Genomic DNA, 14288 nt, shown 5'->3' with positions numbered 1-14288 from the left:
GATTCCCTGTTGGTTTCCTTATCTCTACTCAGCTTCCTAATTCCGGATGCTGCTGTATATAGTGCTTGTTTCTCTTGCTGTTTTATTTGGATTTCATCCAGAAAAACATCTATTTTAACATTAACAATGTACCATTGTTGTAATATTTTAGGTAGTTATTCATTTATTTAGTTTAACAATGGGTTTATAGCTTTGGTTTAGTAGTGTCCTTACAAATGAACAAGAAATATTGTTTTATGTTAAATGTTTACCTTTTGAAATCCGATAAAAATGCTTGAGTTATATATATCCCTGTAGTTTATAAAACATATAAGCTCTATGAAACTTTTAAATTTAAGGGATTTTTATTATATAATATATTATAATTGTATTTTATTTTCAAGGTTTTTGTTTAAGTATTTCCTCCCCCTTTCTTGTTTAAATGTAAAGTTTAAAGTGACACCATCATATTACATTTTTTGTTTTTGCAAGTTAAAAACTTATAAAACTTATTTTTAAACGAAACAAAAATAGCACAAATCTCTAGACTTCAATCTCAACCATATCTCATTAACATGACAATCCAATAGTGCCACACCACAGCCCATGATGCATGCTGGGTAACTAGAAACAAGAACAGAATACACACACACACACAGAAAGAGAGAGAGATGTAACTGGATTTTTCTATTTACATACCGAGTGTGTGTATGTATATGTGACTATGTTGGTCGGCATTGTGGTGCATGTTCTTGAGAAGATGGGATACATCAATCCGGACTCTTGAGGTAAGATGATAACTGACAGCTGCGCGACAACCAGCCGTTAGCATACCGGCTAATGTTATATCGCTAGCATCGCCTATGTAAATCAATGCAATTCGATGCTACTCTGTGCAAACATGCTAGCTGACGTGTTTTCTCTTGTAAACCCTTCGTATAAATTCTAACAATGATCTTGCGGCAGATTTCATTCATTGCTTTAATAGAAGAGACTCGTTTCGACATAGTTAAACTCTGGCGTGTAATTGATCTGTTCGTATTAACCTGTGTGATCTGGCTATCAGCTACACAAGACGGCTAACTGCTAGCCGTAATGTAAACATTAAAAAATCGACTCGAGCCTGTTCATAAGACTAAATGTCAGTCATTCAGATCGAATCTAAATTAATTTAGTCTATAAATCGGCTAGGTTACGTACAACCATATATTCTTACTTGATGAAATAATCTATAGTTCAAGTAGGTACTTTTATCAGTGTATGTGGGCCTGTCGTTTACTGACAGCTGTTATTAAAGTCAGTCAATAGAATATATACGTGGAAAATGTGTTTTATATAACGTTACATAAACATTGTCAGGTGTGCAAGAAACATGTATAGACGTGTTGGTTTTGCACCTCATTCTGGGGAAGATTATAGTATATTTACAAGAAGGAAAAGTAATAACAATGTCATTTAAATGGTTTTATCTGCTCTAATACTAAGTTTGTAGTAGCACCTGTATTAAAAATAAAACATTTTGTCTTTGGTTCTATTTGGTATGTTAGTTTGTCAGACTACTGCTTTCGGTGTAGGAATACATTGAATAGGAATGCAATCTTTTTTGCAACAGATTCATGCTTGGAGTGAATTGACATTTACTGTTGTTTTGTATGATATTGGTATTTTACGACAAAGGTGTAAGCGTTTATACATTCACACACTGCGGCATAATAAAAAACAAATCGATGCAAATGTAAATCATTAACCAAACTTGAACGTTATCACTGCCTTAGGGCAAAAAAAAACGAACAGGAAACAGCAGTCCCTTTAAAACAAATATTGTTATATTTGGTTTGTGCTTTACTATCATTTCATTTGTTCAAGTGCTGTCCTTTATATCGAATAATGAAATCCACACTGAATTCCTCCCTAAATTATTTTATTCTCATCGCTAGTTCTGGAATGACCTGGTTTTCTTTGCTCTACTACTGAAGCAAGTCACTACTTCCCCTATTAGCAGTTTATTAGTTTCCAATTTGAAGACAATCCGTCCAGTTTTTCTCCCGCTAACTTCATTTGGTCTATCTTACAATGGGCGATTTTGTAAATAGACCCTGGAGCACTATTGTATTGAGAAGTGAGTGTTTGCTTAGTTAATCCGTTTCTGAAAGGTTAACATCGGTTTCATTACGCAGATAGCTGAATGTATTTACGGTCAGATATCGGTGCTTTGAATAAACATAAATCATACTTCTTGTCTAGTGAAAGAAAGTTTGTTCAAGGAAGTTTCTTAGTGGGGGCCACGCGGCAGGTTTGACTACGTTTTCTTTAACCATTTTCTGAAATAGTTTGAGTGGTGTTTGTCCTTGTATAATTCACCTTCACACGTATCTCGGTGCAGTTGCTGAGGTTTTCTAAGTGTTTTTAAGCATGTTGGTTGCCAGTTATAACCCAAGTCAAAGCGCCTTCAGGAATCACCCAGTTTTTTATAACCTTATATAACAATTGATATATCTGTGTTAAATCAGTAATAAGTGTTGTTCCTTAGCAAACACAGGCACATGTAATAAAATGAAACTTGAGAGAGGCTATGGGATTGATAATGCAGCAAAGTTCCCTGTTCAAAAGAGGCAGCGGTTTTGAAGGAGCTCTCTTCCTCATCAAGCTGTGCCCTAATGTGTGTAAATGTGATTAGTAAAAGTCAGAAGTGATTTTCAAAGAATTGAATGATTTATTATGAACATATTTAATTGTATGCTATGTTAATATGTCTTATTATTTAATACAAACACTAACATTGAGTAAAATTATAGATTTACATGAAAAGCAAAGTTGCATGGCGTTCAACAAAATGATTGGCTTCTGTATAACAGCGTTGTTTTGTAATATATGATTATGCTAATGTAGAGTAACCTGCCGATTATGGTTTTGCTAACTTATCTGGTGAATATGGTTTTTGTGAATTATCTAACTTTTGTTTTCTTTTGTCACAGGTGTGAGATCGTCGTTTTGGTTTCGTTCAAGGCCCCATGGAGCCTGACGTGATTCGGATGTACTCCTCCTCTCCGCCCCCTATGGAGGATGGCGTTGAGGATGATGACAATGAATTCAGTGATTTTACAAGCGTTCCAAACAGCGTCAGTTTCACAGAATTTGACACGCCAACGACGTTCGACCAGTCTCAGGCTTTGAACGCGACCTCACCACCGGAGTTTCTGAGTAATGGCAGAATTGTGGGATTGACTCAACCTGCAGGGACTGTGAAGTCTAACGGTGTTGCTCCCGGCAGTGTCCACAATGGCACACCAAATGGCAGAACAGTTAACGTAGAGGAACTTAAAAAGTTCACGGAGCATCAACAGGCTCATATTAACTCCATGGAGTTTGCAGAGGGCTCTCGGACTGATAACGGTACCATTGACTGCAATGGTTCCGTTGACGTGCTCACAAATGGATTTGTTACGTTAGAGAAAGGAGGAAGCCCTCCTACACCCCACGTAAATAAAGAAACCGAGCCCACCTTAGACCGCAATGTTGATGTCAGTCCAGATGCTGATGATGATTTTGCAGACTTTTCCGCTTTCAATCACAACCAGAGTTCTGATGGAAATACAGATTGGGAACATTTGAACATAAGTATGGCACAAGATGATCTCGGTGAACAACCAGGCGTTGAAGAACGAGGAATTTCTTTACAGCATGTTAACAGGGACTCAACAATGAAAGGGTGTGAATTATCTGGTTTCTCTTCAGAGAACTCTGAGGGCCTTAGCAATGGAGATTGGGGTTCCCATGTAGAGACGGCTTTGGATCAAAGGTGTCTAGGAACTAATCATTTACATCAGGATGCTGATACTACTGAGGAGGTCGGTACAGATCAACCACCTGTTCTTAACGGTGTTGCTCAAACCGATATTGATGAGGAAGGCACAGTGGACAACAGGGTGTCATCTGACTCCAGCAGCGAGAGATGTAGTGGTGAACAATCGGATGAGAAAGGCTCAGAGAACGAGACCGAAACTGAGACAGAAACCGAGACGTCATTTGGTCGGCCACTATCAACAGATGCACTTGAAGAATTTGGGGACTACAGCACGACAGGATCCATGCCATCCCCAGCACTTCAGGAGGATACGGCCACTCCCACAGATCACAGTCAGCTGGCTGAGGATTACGATGAGGATTTTCGAGATTTCGGTGACTTTGGAGATGCTAACTCCTTTGGTGGAACTGGATTTGCTGATTTTGACCAGCAAGGGACAACAACACGGATTGCTCCACCCAAATCAGATCCTACCATCCCTGGGGAAGGTGATTTTGGCGATTTGGACCAATCAAAAGAACCTAGTGAAGGGAGGTTAGCAGGCGAGGAATACTCAACGTTTGCAGCCTTTCCTGAAAGTGATAGTTTTGCAGATTTTACCTCGGCACAGGTTGGTGAAGCTGATGGGAGCAGAGGATGGCAGGCATTCTCTGAACCGGATCAAAACCAGAATGAAGGAGAATCTTGGGCATCATTTGGGCAGGACACAGCATGCACTGAAAAGTCTGGGGATGACTGGCATGAAAGCCATCCCGTTGTTCGGCCCCCTACTGAAGAACGCAAAAGTTGCACATCGGTAAGTCTGGTTTCCTTAGGTGCCCAAAAACCTTGAAAAGATCAGTTCAGTGACTTATCCTTATTATCACCCCTTCTCATTCTATATCTCATTTTGTCTGACAATAATGGTGGACTGTATTCGTAATATGCAAAGATGTCCACAGAAAATTGTATCAGAGTGTGGAAAGTACCTGAACTGATTGGTCCTTCTCAGATCTCTTTAGATTTCAACCATAGTTAACCATCGAGTTAGATCGGCTTATTTATGAACCCATCATGTTTTTTTAAAATATGACTTAAACTATTGATTCCTGTTACTTTTTAAAAAGTTCACGTAACTACGTAACATGTTGATTTATCTTCTACCACTCTCGTGTTTGTGATCACCTCAGTCCACACTGGTCAGCCGTTTGGAGAAGATTCTCCAGGCCAGTTTTCAGCTGGTTCCTGCTCCTCAGATAGAGGTGAAGGAAGGGCTGCGTACACTAAGCACCTTCCTCAAACTTCCTGACACATCACAACAGGAAGATGGCATCAGAGAGCCAGCTAATGGGTGAGAAATGATTTCCTGTATCATCCATGTTTATTTGTTTGCCATTATAGATTAAGTTGCCAGCTTCAGGTGTTCAGATGATGGGCCAATTTGTTAACCTACAAATGAATTATCTTTGTATAGTACTCTATAAAAACGGTTGGCGTATCTCCAGGATATGGGGGATGTATTGAATCTTTAAGGCTTTTCTCAGTGCAAACTAAATTAGCAATACACTTCTTTTCTTGGTTTTAAAGGGCACTGCAGGACGTCTGGCGGCAGGTACAGGATGTTAACAATGCCTTTGGCCTCCGGTACCAGTGGGGAGGTTCTCATACCAATAAGGTGCTGCTCTGCTCCCTGGGGATTGACACAAGAAATATAGTGAGTGGATTTCTAAGATACATCTTCAATATTCAGCATTTATAATTTAATCTAATAGACTTGTTTTATTCATATATATATATATATATATAAAACTGTAGTAACTTACAGGAAATGGAAAGTCACAGAATTCTTACAGAGCTGCATTTCTTACTTTCTGAATATTCAGGATGTGCACCTTTTCTTCAATTGTCCGCTTTCTTTTCTCTACAGCTGTTCACAGGACAAAAAAAGCAGCCTGTGATTGTGCCAATGTATGCTGCAAGTCTGGTGAGTGGAGCTCAGCTGCAGGGGAAGTGTGGTTGTGTTAATAAAGGAGGATGGTGTGTTTTAAACAGTTAGATTTGACAAACCTCAATATTGGTGGGATCTCAAGCACATTCAATTAAATTGACTTAATGCTAATAGTAATGGTTTGTCGTCTGCAGGGGATGCTGGAACCCACTAAAGAACCAGTAAAGCCTGTGTCAGCGGCTGAGATGATTGCCTCCATAGCACAATCTCCTTTGGTTTCTGCAGAATTAAAAACATGCCCGGCCGACACCAACCAGGTGAGCTGTTAATAATTGTTTAGTCGTTGTTTAAGACTGCTTTTCAAGACAACTCTGCCTTTCTAAAATCATGAAGATTTGAAAGTGTTAACTTTGAAGTGACGATGCTCTGAAGTAGTTGACTTTCAGCCTCTGAATGCCATTTAAATCTGACTTCTAAATCGAGTATTCATTCACATATCAATTTTGGACAATGTTAATTTGTCTGTTTATTTGGCGTCAGGAGTCCCTTCCTCCCGTTCAGTTTGACTGGAGCAGTAGTGGCCTTACAAACCCTCTAGATGGTAAGACACTGACAGACAATCATTGTAGAATGGGATGACTTATTTTGAAATATCAGAAAATCTGCCTTGTTGCTTCAGTTCTATGAATACTAACAGTTCTATTTACATTCGCACAGTAATGTAAGTTTGACAGCATGTTATCGCTTACCCCATCACCTTTAAGAGTTAATAAGCGTCGTCTGTGCATGCTTTTGCTGACATAAACTAAACACTATTTTAGTCAGATACAAGGAACTCTTCTTTACTAATAAAGATGTGCGTTTTTGTCATCACTTTCCTTTTCTGTCTTTTTCAATAACCTTTCTCCTCTCCTTTTCAAAACCTATCTCTTTTACTCCTTCGTTCTGAAGCGAGTGGAGGCTCATCTTTGCTCAACCTTGATTTTTTTGGTCCCGTGGACGAGTCGCCCTCAGGCACCGCCACCTCCATACCAGGTTTGCTAAAGCATTTAATGCTAAACGCAATGTTTCCTCTCCTTTCCTTTTTTGCATGTACATACTAATTGTTTGTTAAAGCCATGATTATTATATGCCAACATGCATCATAGGGGGGTTTTAACACATTGTGTGTTTGTAGGTGTGGACCCAGAGCTGTATGAGTTAACCCAAGCGAAGCTGGACACTTACGGGGGCAGCAGTCGAGTTGTGGATGCGTTTGCCCGCCTAATGTCAACCGTAGAAAAGACCAGCACCTCCACCAGGTCGGTACTCCTCACTCCACAGTTTTACTGTGATGCCACAAGGGGGAGCCACAACACAGTTTTCTCCCTTGAGTTAACTTGGATTAGAAATGAATACCAACTAACTTCTTACTGCATAGTGTACTGTAATAAAGCAGTACAAATCATCATACTTGAATGAGTAAAGAAAAATATACCTCTTTAAAATCTGTCTGACGTTTCCCAGCAGAAAGCCTGTGCAGAAAGAGGAGAATCTAAGTGAAGAGGCTCGGAGAGTGATCGCAGGGCTGCCAGATCTCTCCTTCATGCAGGCTAAAGTCCTGATGTTCCCCTCCACGCTGACTCGTCTCCTTCCCTCCTCGTCGCCCTCACCCACGCCCGACTGATGTGTTCTTGTCCTCCGCTTTATTACGCCTCTCTTTATTTACGTATCATTTACCAGTTACTGTTAAACTGACCGTTATGTTTTTAATTTTGTCCTCCTGGTTCACTGTTTGTCGTTTTGGCTTTCAAGCACATCGCCATATGTAAGAGTGCGAGATGTCACCTGATCGAGTGCTTTAGGAACGAGATAATATGTAGAAAAGGTATTTTTATTTGTAAATCAAGAGTAGGAAAGAGTTTTGTGTTTATATTAGAGCCGATCTGTATATAATCAGGGATGAGATTTTCTTTCAAGTATTTCTCTGCAGTTTAGTTGAATGTGTGTATGACAGAGAGAAGAGGCACTTTTTTTAAAAAGAACACTGGTTCAAAAGTCCTTTGATGGCACAAGTGATGACTTTTGATTTGATCTGATTTCGGATGCATAAATGCATAATAATAACAACTTGAAAACAAATCACTGGCAAAAATGGAGCTTTGATTTTTGTCTAACAAAGGCCTTAGTTTTTAATAGTTATTGTTACATTTACATTACATTCAATTTTGCAATAACTTTTGGTTTTCCATTGAGTTCACTAGATATCATGAATTACTTTTTGTTTTGGTAAATTTAATTGTTAACCACTTTCAACCCTGACAAGTCAAGAGACAACCATAGATATCTGCTTATATTCCTTGGTCCTTTTGTTGTGTTTTTTTATATTGTAGTTAAAACACTGGCATTGAATTGTTATGTAGCCAATGAATCATCATGTGAATGATTAACTTGAATATATACACATATATTAAGAATAAGGGACCAATATCTACTGTAAGGTTTTGCTCACTTCCCTGTTATCGGTGTGTTTCTGGTCTTCATACTCATGCTGTATCTGTTTTATAGCTCTGCTAAATCTTAACAGACTTTTGCATTCACAGCAAGTTAAGAATATCTGGCATTTATCTGTTTCAATTCTTTTTTAGTTGTAACACTGGTTATTCTGTATCATGGAGGATTTTGCACATTGTAAAAAATATACAGAAGAACTGCTTACATAGTTAACTGTGGCTTCGGACTGTGTACAGTCAAACTATGGATCATGTAAAAATTGTTACGGGAAAATTCCTATGGAAAATCATACAGATGAATGATATCTCTAAAGAGCCTTTACCGAGGTCAATCGCGCATGCCCGGTTTCTTTAGGGGGGAAATTAAGTGTAAATTTTCTGTAAGTGTACACAAGATATTAAAATAATTTAAGAGAAACTGTTGCTTAAGCGTGATTTCTCATTCAAAGGTATTAGTTTGAATTAAAGTTTCCACAAGAAATACTTGCTGACTTTATAGTCTGGAGACATGGTAATCCTACTGCAAACTACTCACCTAAATTTATTAAACTATGAGCATTTATATAACATTAAATTGGAATTTGCATAGAGGTTAATCGAAAAATAAAGGCTATGTTTTCTAAATTATTTGCGTGTTTAAATAGGAATTAAAACTTAATCTTAATGAATAAAACTGCAATCTTCTCATTAATGTCATATGTTCAGAGTTCCTACGGGATATTGCTTGAAGCATTTCACCAAAAGCAACGGTAAACAAAGTTGGGCCGAAGCTTAGACTTCATTCCTGCAGTGCGTGTTCAGACCAAAAGCGAATAAAACGTTTTGCACGAGTAAATTAAAGACAAAGTCAATGCAATGATTCGAGTAGACGCGAATCGGTCTGCGCGATTGCGGCGAACACTCGTCAAAATAACGAACTTTTCCTGCAAACAGCGGGGAACGCAATTATTCGCGTTTGGTGTGAACACAGTGTTACAGTCAAAAATTTAATTCAGATCACAGTGCCTACATTAGTTAAGAAAACATCCAAAATATAGTTTGTATGTTGTTTTATTGAACTGAAAGCCATCTTTAATTTGAGTAACGCTTTCAAATGCGCCTAGCGTTTTCAGCAGCGTAAAAACGATTCAAAATCCCGCCAACTACTACTTCATTTTTTTCCTGTCCCATCCCAATTCCGTGATTAATAGTTATTTTGTTTCCCAAACAAAAAAGTTATTTTTGTTTTTGGGATTCCAAAACAATGTCAGCCTTCTGGTCTGCATCCCCGATTAAGCCGTTTTATTGGTTTATCTTAAAATGACAAAGTCAGAAGCATTTCAATGTGCATTTTTAATATTAAAATATATGAATACTAAAATAAGGGAATGTTGCTCAATTAAAAAGTTGTATCCACACAAAATAACATAAAAATACTTTATAATGATAAAATGTAATATTATACAAGAGCTGCAATATTTTACATCCATTTTCGAAACTTTGCGACAATACAAATATACAAATATGTGAATAAATAACAGCATAGAAACTCTGCTTTCCAAAATACCTGTGGTGACAAAGTTGACCTTCAATGACCTGATAAAGTTAAAAATAAAATAATATTTCAGTAGGTTCGGGTGACCCATGTGTCAAGTCAAGACCCAACCAAAACTTCCATGAAATGATCAAGTTCATTAAGATCCAATTTGAATGTCTGACTTGATGGAAGCGCGGCTTGGCTCACCCCACTAAGCGTCTTAACAAAGTCATCTTTTACCATGGAAACAACTTTCGAGGAGCCCGAGGATGCGCTCAGAGATGAACTACATGGCGTATTGTCAAACAGTAAATTGTCTATTTCCGTAAGCAGAAAATCGTCCAATGAGAAATCAGCAAGAAGCGAGGGGCAGTGGTTAAAAAGAGACTGTGCGGAGTCCAAGAGTGAGGGGGTGAACTGAAAAAATGCAGAGTCCATATTGCCTTCCATGGATTCAAGGACTGGTTCTGTATGTCTGAATTTATAAGAACCAGTCAAGCATGTTGAGCTTGTGTCAGAATTACTAGTAATATCTGGCACATCCTGGTTCATTGTAAGTGAGCTGGTCGTATCTGATTCCAAAGAAGACGTAGAGAGAGATGGGCTCGTAAGTGAAGTTTTTATTCCCACAGCTGGACACAGATCCTCAATTTCAGCCAGCGCTGCGGTGAAACTGTCCTTTATATTTGATGATGAGGGGCAGTTTTTAGAAACGGAAGGGACTGTATGGATAGCAACAGACGATTGCAAAGATAGAAACAGATGTCTGTCCTCTTCCAGCAGTGAAACCGGCATCAAACTGTTCTCGGTGTGAGATGGCGACTCTGCACTTGCAGGGAGTTCCCTGTCGACAGCACCCGACGGCGACCCAACGTTGGGTAATGACTGAGGTAGAAGAACAGCCTCCACTCTCAGCTCCTCCTGAATATGACGGAGTGTGTTTGTGATGAGAACCCTTCGCGCCAGGCCTGGATCTGAGTGCGCTGGCCGACTGTGCAACTTCAGCAAGGAAAGGGTGAGCACCGTCTGCCTCTGAAGCCAATAACAGGTGGGCATCACTTCCTGATGAGGGTCCATTTTTTTCAGGTCACTCTCCTCCTCCTGCTCCAACTTGCGTTTTAGACCTTTGCCCAACATCTGGCTAATATGTATCTAAGAGAGAGAGAGAGAGAGAGAGAGAGAGAGAGAAAGATATTTGTGGTCAAAAGTATTTTTTAATCAAAATATAGATTTATTTAATATTAATAATAAAGATAATTGTAAAAATATTAAATTATATAAAAATTATTATAAAAGTATTTATTTGTATAATGTAAAAATGTAATATAATACCATTTATTATAATAACATGTACTACAATTGTTATCTCTGTTTCTAATTATACCGGTTATAATTATATAATAAAATGTATTATGTAAATTATCTACATCATCAATTTATTTAAAAAAATAATTAAATATTTTACACTTATAAACTGAATTTTTACTTAATTAATTATTGTTTTATTTAAAATGTGTATTTAAATCGATTTTTTAATAAATAGCTTAATTATTCTCCAAAAATAAAATAATTGTATGGTACCTGTGTAGAGCTATTATCTCTTTTCTAGATAAAAACGAAACATTTATTTTTCTTTGCAGACTGGCCAAAAGCACTGAAAGTTTCGCTTTGTCAATACCCAGACATGACAACTCATGACGACACTTATGACTCTTTTCTCTTCAAACTCTGAGATTACTGTAAATCAAAGGGCTTCCAGGAAGTGCATCAAGTTGCATCACATCCTCCCATAAAACGACTGCCTAGCAGCTACGGCTTGGAGTTCGTATCACTTGCCCAGCTACATAATAAGTAGCCCTGTAAAGTTCATGTGAACCTAATTATAGACGTTCAGTTTCAGTTGCATCCCTTAACACATCTGTGACGTCACAATGATGTGACTACAAAGTGAGGTCATCATGTAATTCATACACGCGTTTGTCACAAATCATCTCAAATATAGTTCGCAAATCATATAATATATCATTCAAAATATTGCCGTCAACGCATATTTACACAATTTGTTGCTTTACTCGATTCAGAGTGTTTTTTCGAAAGTTTCATTTAAAACATCAGCAAGTGTGGAATATGTGAATTGTAGCTGAGCTTTCTTAAAGCAAGTTTTATTGTGTGACTGACAAGTGACATTTTGTCCTGCACACCCACACAAGCATCGATCAGCTCAAAGTGAAACTCACAGAGGCTTCAGGTAAAACGAAAGCTTTAAAACCCCTTTAGGCGAACAAACGACGAGAATATACGTGTTTGAATCGTGACATAAGCCCACCACTGACCACCTGCACTACGACTGACGTAAAGCCCAATGAATCATGTTTCCCCACTGCCCCTCTATATGAACACAGTTAGTTTGTAACCATATTAAGAGGATACCTTACAAAAACACGACCACACACACAAGTACAAAAACATACAAATAAATACAATTTTCAAGGACTACATCAAGCTACGTTTTTTTGTAGTTTTTCCATTAATTCGATGGTTTACGTGTTCTGTGATTTTTCCCCCTGAAGATACACAGACAATATTTATAGCGAACGTTCGTTTGAAGTTATAGATAGATCACAAAAGAGTGTTATATTGTAACTATACATCGTACCGAATCACATGTGCTGAACTGGTCATGAACTCACCACAGCAGGTCAACGAAGGAATCGAAGCGCACTTGTTTATCGTTCATATTCCTCGCTGTGTTTCGTCTCTCGGGACAGTGTCGTGTTTAGTAAGCGCTCGCATGTCGAACCGATCGTTAAGTCACTCGTTCCCGTCATCGGACTGACCGATCTGTTCCGCCTTTAACCAACCCGCAAGCGGAGTCTTCGAGAGTGACGTCAGTTTCACAGACGCCTTCTGATAGTCGATTCGCTCGCGATTCGTTCATTTGAGCCGTTTGGGGGACTCGGTTGAACCGGTTCGCCCGAACGTAGAAGATACGTGAAATGTTTTGTGCTTATTCCCTTCATACTTTTATTAACAGATACAAGCAATATAATAAAAGCAAAATGTTTATTAGACGGTTAAATCTAGTCATGATGTTGTAGAGCATAAACAAGAAACTTTAATACATTTTATAAACTGATGAACATACCAAAAATCTAGTCATGACAAAAATATTATTCTTAACAGTTGTAACGTTGGAACAGTAAAAACGCAGATTTGCTACAAAATGATAGTAAGCACCATTTGTCTTTGAGACTAAATGTCTTTTGAGTGAATCATCTGCGAATCGTTTATTTGCTGAACACTTCACGGAGAATTGTTTGAAGTTAGTGATTCAGTAAAATGAATCGGACTTCTTTATTCTAACTCTCTCTCTCTCTCTCTCTCTCTCTCTCTCTCTCCTAAAGAAAAACCACAAGTATGTGAAGTATTCACTGCACGAGCTCTATACTCTTTACTTTCAAGTTTTGCCCCAAAAGCCTCAAAGAGCCACTGTAAAACATACGCATAATACCAAATTATTGTTTTTTTCTGAACGTAAATCCTATGCTTCTATTTCTGTGGTCAATTTAGCTACTTTGTGCACAAATCTTTTAAGAAATAATTTTGAAGAGACATTTTGAAAATGATTCATCTATTAAATAAATAATGTCACAATGCATTGCTTATCACCAATGAAACAATATATAAATCTGTTGTGTATTCCCATTTTGACCTCTGTGTTATAGTGCACGTTTAAGAGAGAGACGATGAAATCTTCAAAGATTGAACGTATTCGTAAGGCGAGACACACTTTTTGAAATGTCAACTTGGTCATGCTCCCTTCTTCTCCGTCTTTAGTTCATAGCATCCAGATGGCCCGAACAACAGAAATGAGAGACATCATCAGCAGTCCATCACAGCTGCTGACTCATTCAAAACCATTCTTCACTTTTATAACGTCTGCTCCGAAACCGCATCAAACACACACAAGAAACTCAAGTGGGTTTAGTTTGAGATAAAAGTACATGTGTGACTTTTTTTCCGGGAGTGTAGGATGCATTTAGAGTAGAGGACTTGTATATGACTTCTATTTATACTACACACTTGAGGGATTAACAAAAATGTTATCAACCGTAATTTTGATCAGATTATTTATTTTTGTACATAAACAGACTGTCAGTTTCACTTTTGTCCCCCTCATCCTAAATCCATCCACCCCCATCTTTATCTCTCCAGTCCCTAAACAGCTGCCACACATGACTCCTCCCCCTGAACCCCCAGGCCTTTGTTTAACAGCAACTAAGAATAAAATAAAGGCGAGAAATCACGATTCACACGCACACGCGCTGCCGCATTGTCCTTGACCCTGACCTTTGACCCCGGCATGCCGTGTAGAAGACAGCTGTCTCTTTCTGCAGGAGTGTGTGCACATGTCCAATCTTTGCTGGCACTGTTCAGGCATGTCATTGTGCGTCTGCTTTCATTGTGTGACTTTTCACATTATACAATATCGCATACATCTTTATTCCCAATGGGATTACATTTCAGGACATATGTCTGTGAAGGAATTGGTACCGTGGAAGTCAATTC

General features: G+C 38.4%; 2 protein-coding genes across 6 annotated transcripts; one reads left to right on the top strand and one right to left on the bottom strand.

The window, feature by feature from the left end:
• Window positions 1-570: 570 nt before the first annotated feature.
• aftpha (aftiphilin a) lies at window positions 571-8618 on the top strand. 4 transcript variants are annotated; one of them, XM_079462605.1, is made up of 10 exons: window positions 576-767; window positions 2955-4580; window positions 4954-5114; window positions 5351-5477; window positions 5691-5747; window positions 5906-6028; window positions 6252-6312; window positions 6663-6746; window positions 6889-7012; window positions 7221-8618. In XM_079462605.1, exons 2-10 carry the CDS (start codon window positions 2991-2993, stop codon window positions 7375-7377), a joined length of 2484 nt encoding a protein of 827 aa, XP_079318731.1. In that variant the 5' UTR covers window positions 576-767; window positions 2955-2990; the 3' UTR covers window positions 7378-8618. The 4 variants fall into 4 exon arrangements, with proteins under 4 accessions (XP_079318733.1, XP_079318731.1, XP_079318730.1 ...); XM_079462604.1 differs by having other exon boundaries at window positions 7218-8618; XM_079462607.1 differs by lacking the exon at window positions 6663-6746 and having other exon boundaries at window positions 571-767.
• Window positions 8619-9258: 640 nt separating this feature from the next.
• Window positions 9259-12562, bottom strand: sertad2a (SERTA domain containing 2a). Of its 2 annotated transcripts, none has more exons than XM_079462640.1 (2): window positions 12410-12562; window positions 9259-10871 (listed from the first exon to the last, which is right to left on the bottom strand). In XM_079462640.1, exon 2 carries the CDS (start codon window positions 10854-10856, stop codon window positions 9837-9839), a length of 1020 nt encoding a protein of 339 aa, XP_079318766.1. In that variant the 5' UTR covers window positions 10857-10871; window positions 12410-12562; the 3' UTR covers window positions 9259-9836. The 2 variants fall into 2 exon arrangements, with proteins under 2 accessions (XP_079318766.1, XP_079318767.1); XM_079462641.1 differs by having other exon boundaries at window positions 9466-10871; window positions 12376-12562.
• Window positions 12563-14288: the final 1726 nt, after the last annotated feature.

This window comes from Barbatula barbatula (genome assembly GCF_947034865.1).
Source record: "Barbatula barbatula genome assembly, chromosome: 8".
NCBI lineage: Eukaryota > Metazoa > Chordata > Actinopteri > Cypriniformes > Nemacheilidae > Barbatula > Barbatula barbatula.
This window is presented reverse-complemented; position numbering and strand designations above follow the sequence as displayed.